This window comes from Nicotiana tomentosiformis, chromosome 9 (assembly GCF_000390325.3).
Source record: "Nicotiana tomentosiformis chromosome 9, ASM39032v3, whole genome shotgun sequence".
Taxonomy (NCBI): Eukaryota; Viridiplantae; Streptophyta; class Magnoliopsida; order Solanales; family Solanaceae; genus Nicotiana; species Nicotiana tomentosiformis.
The window spans coordinates 85,311,345-85,316,622 of NC_090820.1; the positions used below are offsets into that span (position 1 = coordinate 85,311,345).

A 5,278-nucleotide genomic window follows, 5' to 3' on the forward strand; every position below is an offset into this window, starting at 1 on the left:
ATAACATCCAAAAATATTCGGAACAAACGAGATTGTTATAGAAAAATTTTGATTGTATCAGACTTATACATGTCAAAAGATAGAATCATAATCAAAAATAAATTATCTCAGAATAAAACAGTAAAATTAATAATCTCAATATTAATATAATATATACCAAATAATTAATAAAAAATAATTTCAAATTAACTAATTTCAGCCTAACTTGTTTTAACCAAACAAACCATAGTCGATTTTGTCAAGAAAACAAATGCCTCCGAGAATGCGAAATGTTTCTTTGTTTCTTTATTTCTTTCTTTTTCTTGTATGCCACAGTTTTTATTTTTATTTTTTTGCTAATACTGTATGTCACAGTTTGTTTTTGCAAGGCTGGAACTTTGAAACTTTTTGTTGAAAACCCAATCATTCACAGTAACAAACAAGAACCACCGTCCCCATCTTCACTCCCATCACTCTTCTTTTCTTTGTTTTCACACTTCACATTTACTCTTCTTTCTCACCTTATATATATTTACATAGCAAAAACAACGTCAAGATTTGCAAAAGCACAGCAACTTTAAAAAAAAATGTCGAGATTTACAATGCTAGTAGTTCTTGTTCTTCTTGGGCTATGTCTATGCCATTTATCAGTAGCAACAATAGGAAGTACTAGTAATAAGAAGAGTACTTACATAGTACACGTGGCAAAATCCCAAATGCCAGAGAGTTTTGAAGACCATAAACACTGGTATGATTCATCACTAAAATCAGTTTCTGATTCAGCAGAAATGTTGTATGTTTACAACAACGTTGTACATGGTTTCTCAGCAAGACTGACTATTCAAGAAGCAGAATCACTTGAGAGACAATCTGGGATTCTGTCTGTTTTGCCGGAGTTGAGATATGAACTTCACACGACAAGAACACCATCTTTTCTGGGTCTTGATCGAAGTGCTGATTTTTTTCCAGAATCAAATGCTATGAGTGATGTGGTTGTTGGGGTTCTTGATACTGGAGTTTGGCCAGAAAGCAAGAGTTTTGATGATACTGGACTTGGACCTATTCCGGATTCTTGGAAAGGAGAGTGTGAATCTGGTACCAATTTCAGTTCTTCAAATTGCAATAGGAAATTGATTGGTGCAAGGTATAACTTGTCTTAAAGATTATGTTGTTAGACATAAAATATTTTTAATTACTTAATTATATTATATATAAAATCGTAGTTCGTGAGGATTCCTATAGCTAACTCTAACTTTTTCGGGACGTAATTGTTATTATATGTCAACTCGTCCTCTCACGTGTTGGTCTGATTCATTTTATGATTTTCCTAGTTGGCAGTGAAATTTGAATTTGGGAATTTTTCGCTTGTTTGATACCATGTTTAATTTTATGATTAGTTGCATAGCTAAGTGGTAACGGGTAAAGTTATTATCATGTGACCGGGAGGTCACGGGTTCGAGCCGTGGAAACAGCCTCTTGTAGAAAATTTGTAAGGCTGCGTACAATAGACTCTTGTGGTCCGGTCCTTCCCCGGACTCGCGCATAGCGGGAGCTTAGTGTACCGGACTGCACTTTTTGCATAGCTAAGTGTGTCGAAGAGGTTCAGTTAAATGCCATTCATCAGAGAGTTGCACTGTACAAATAGGCTAAAAATGAATTATTTTTGTGCATGTCAATTGTTTTATTTCAAGTTTGCACTTTTCTGAATTTCCTTGTTAGAATTATTTTTTTTTTTTAAAATCTTGGCTCTGCTACTGATTATGATCAACTTATCTAAAAGCTCAAACTATTAGAGATAAGATATACTTTTAATTACTTAATCATATTATATTTGTTGATAGGTACTTCTCGAAAGGTTATGAGACCACATTGGGTCCTGTTGATGTATCCAAAGAGTCGAAATCTGCAAGGGACGATGACGGACATGGAACACACACTGCTACTACTGCAGCTGGTTCAGTTGTTCAGGGCGCTAGTCTCTTTGGGTATGCTTCTGGAACTGCTCGTGGAATGGCAACTCGTGCTAGAGTTGCTGTGTACAAAGTTTGCTGGATTGGTGGTTGTTTTAGCTCTGATATATTAGCAGCTATGGACAAAGCAATTGATGATAATGTGAATGTGCTTTCTTTATCACTTGGTGGTGGCAATTCAGATTATTATAGAGATAGTGTCGCAATTGGAGCATTTGCTGCTATGGAAAAAGGGATTCTAGTCTCTTGCTCTGCAGGTAACGATGCTAGTCGAAAAATATGAAGAATTTCTAGTACTTAATTGTTACATTTTATATGATATTAGACTGAGATTAGTTTAAACTGAATGACATAAACAATGAAGATTCATTCGTATAGCCGATTCTAACTTGCGTGGGATTGAGACGTAATTCTTGTTGCTGCTCTGCAGGTAACGCTGGTCCTAGTCCCTATAGTTTGTCCAACGTAGCGCCGTGGATAACTACTGTGGGTGCAGGAACATTGGACCGCGATTTTCCTGCATATGTAAGCCTAGGCAATGGTAAGAATTTCTCTGGTGTTTCACTCTACAAAGGGGATTTGTCACTAAGTAAAATGCTTCCCTTTGTGTATGCTGGTAATGCTAGTAATACTACAAATGGAAATCTTTGCATGACGGGTACCTTAATTCCTGAGAAGGTTAAAGGCAAAATTGTTCTATGTGACCGCGGGATAAATCCCAGGGTCCAAAAAGGTTCTGTGGTAAAAGAAGCCGGTGGGGTTGGTATGGTTTTGGCTAACACTGCCGCAAACGGGGATGAGCTGGTGGCTGATGCCCATTTGCTTCCAGCAACGACAGTTGGTCAGACGACAGGGGAAGCAATCAAGAAGTACTTAACCTCGGATCCTAATCCAACAGCCACGATTCTTTTCGAGGGAACTAAGGTGGGGATCAAACCATCACCAGTGGTTGCTGCATTTAGCTCCAGAGGACCAAACTCAATCACGCAGGAAATTCTCAAACCGGACATCATAGCACCAGGTGTTAACATTCTCGCAGGGTGGACAGGTGCGGTTGGACCAACAGGGTTGGCCGAGGACACAAGACGCGTTGGGTTCAACATTATCTCGGGCACGTCTATGTCTTGCCCGCACGTGAGTGGTTTGGCTGCTTTGCTTAAAGGAGCGCACCCTGATTGGAGCCCAGCGGCTATTCGCTCGGCTCTTATGACCACGGCTTATACAGTGTACAAGAACGGTGGTGCGCTCCAAGATGTCTCGACGGGAAAGCCGTCCACGCCGTTTGATCATGGTGCAGGACATGTAGACCCTGTTGCAGCACTAAACCCCGGACTTGTTTACGACTTGAGGGCTGATGATTATCTGAATTTCCTCTGTGCCTTGAACTACACATCAATCCAGATTAATAGCATTGCTAGAAGAAACTACAACTGTGAAACAAGTAAGAAATACAGTGTCACTGATTTGAATTACCCTTCATTTGCTGTTGTATTTCCAGAACAAATGACTGCAGGCAGTGGAAGCAGTTCTAGCTCCGTTAAATATACGCGAACGCTTACTAATGTTGGACCAGCAGGAACATACAAAGTTAGTACTGTTTTTTCACCAAGCAACTCAGTGAAAGTCTCGGTCGAGCCTGAAACGTTGGTTTTTACTCGTGCGAACGAGCAGAAGTCATATACCGTGACTTTCACTGCTCCTTCAATGCCATCAACTACGAATGTGTATGGTAGAATTGAGTGGTCAGATGGCAAGCATGTAGTTGGTAGTCCTGTGGCCATTAGTTGGACATGAAAAGGTAATTGATAGCTCGAGTTTCGAATGTAGCTTCTGTTTAGTTATTTTAGTTGTAGTTATCTAAGTTAAGTTCTAAGCAAAAACTTGGAAGTTGGGTTTCAAAAGTTTGATGGAAGACATGGAAAACTGTATGCCTTCAGGACGATGGGCATGCCTTTTCTTGCTCATTGTACAGTAATGGTCCAAGAACTAGGGGTTTTTTCTTTTCTTGCATTTACAATCTTGCTCAATAACTTGTATTGTTATGTGTTGTAACATGTTGCTAAAGATAATTAATATGATCTCAAATATTTGAGAGTATTTCCTATGAGTTTAACTTTTGTGCACGGAGAATATAGAATTTTTTTAAGCAATTCGGTCAAATTGGGAAAATACATAAGTTTCCTTGTACTTGGCCCAAAAAGTGAGTTCCCGCTCAACCTTTACGGGTATTGTTTTTTTCTCCTTATATTTGTCCAAACTGAATTTGTTTCCCCTTAATAGGTGACATGGCCGAGGAATTATTTTCACATTACAAAAAGCTAGTGACAGATAGAAAAAAGGTCAAAAAAGTGACTAAATAATGAAGATGTCTTGTTTTCGTTTGAAGTTACACTAATTACATTTTTTTTTCTTTTTTTAACCCCTCCCTAATTAGGAGGATCTATAGTGTTTTCACACTTCCCCTCCAGCGTGACTCGAACCCACACTAATTTATATTATTATATATCTATATCTATATTATTATAAAAGCACGAATGTTAGAATACTAAATGTTGATCGACAAAAATATTCTCGAAATATTGACCGACTTTTATACCCTTTAAAATTAAATTATGTCAATGTACAAAGACGTCCGCTAAAAATTTATGTTAGAATTCAATTAACTTTTGGATTACTCTTCTATGTCAAATAGAGATGGAATTGAACCACAAACAACTTGTCTTAGAATTTAAGATACTTTAGGAGTCCTCTACGTCAAATACACATGTAATTGAACTCTATTATTGTGGCTTAGGGATATAAAAATTCAAATATATCTATCAAACGCCGAATTCTCCACAAGTATGCCGATCCCGTGTCTATCCAGCTCTTATATTGTCTTCGGTTGCAGTTCTATCCAGACGCTTCAGTCGTGATGGATTTGAGATCAAAATAAATAATTTATAAGCGTAATTTTTGGAGTTACTTGATGTTACTTTACATATTTTTCTTGCTGTTTGTTTACCCGAAAAATAGATAGAGTTGAATTTATACGCAGTTCCGAGGATATGTGGCGTAACTTGATACAAAATGCAAGGATAAATAAAAATGTAAACGTAGATTGGAGAGAATGCAATCTAGATAAGGTTATCAAGAACAATGAACCTTCGGATTCGACAAATAGAATCAATCTAAGAAACTGAAAGAGAGATTCTTTACTGTAGAAGAATATAGTACTTTTATTACAATGTAAGTCTCAGAAAAAATTTATCCTACAGAAATGATAACCAAGCCCTTTTATAGTGGAGGGATTCGGCTCCAAGCATAATAAAATAAACATTCAGTGGGAG

At 37.5% G+C, this 5,278-nt stretch overlaps 1 protein-coding gene across 1 annotated transcript; it reads left to right on the forward strand.

Annotated features, from left to right (window-relative positions):
• The first annotated feature begins 434 nt into the window (after positions 1 to 434).
• Positions 435 to 4,046, forward strand: LOC104106709 (subtilisin-like protease SBT1.7). Its single transcript, XM_009615314.3, has 3 exons — positions 435 to 1,123; positions 1,821 to 2,206; positions 2,380 to 4,046. The coding sequence occupies exons 1-3, from the start codon at positions 567 to 569 to the stop codon at positions 3,741 to 3,743; spliced, it is 2,307 nt and encodes a 768-aa protein (XP_009613609.1). The 5' UTR covers positions 435 to 566; the 3' UTR covers positions 3,744 to 4,046.
• The last annotated feature ends 1,232 nt before the right edge of the window (positions 4,047 to 5,278 follow it).

Bases quoted from the DNA above. Each gene is read 5' to 3' on its own strand.
- LOC104106709 (XM_009615314.3), top strand. From the start codon at position 567: ATGTCGAGATTTACAATGCTAGTAGTTCTTGTTCTTCTTGGGCTATGT. The intron at 1,124-1,820 runs GTATAACTTGTC...ATTTGTTGATAG, and splicing joins AGGAAATTGATTGGTGCAAG to GTACTTCTCGAAAGGTTATG. The intron at 2,207-2,379 runs GTAACGATGCTA...GCTGCTCTGCAG, and splicing joins TCTAGTCTCTTGCTCTGCAG to GTAACGCTGGTCCTAGTCCC.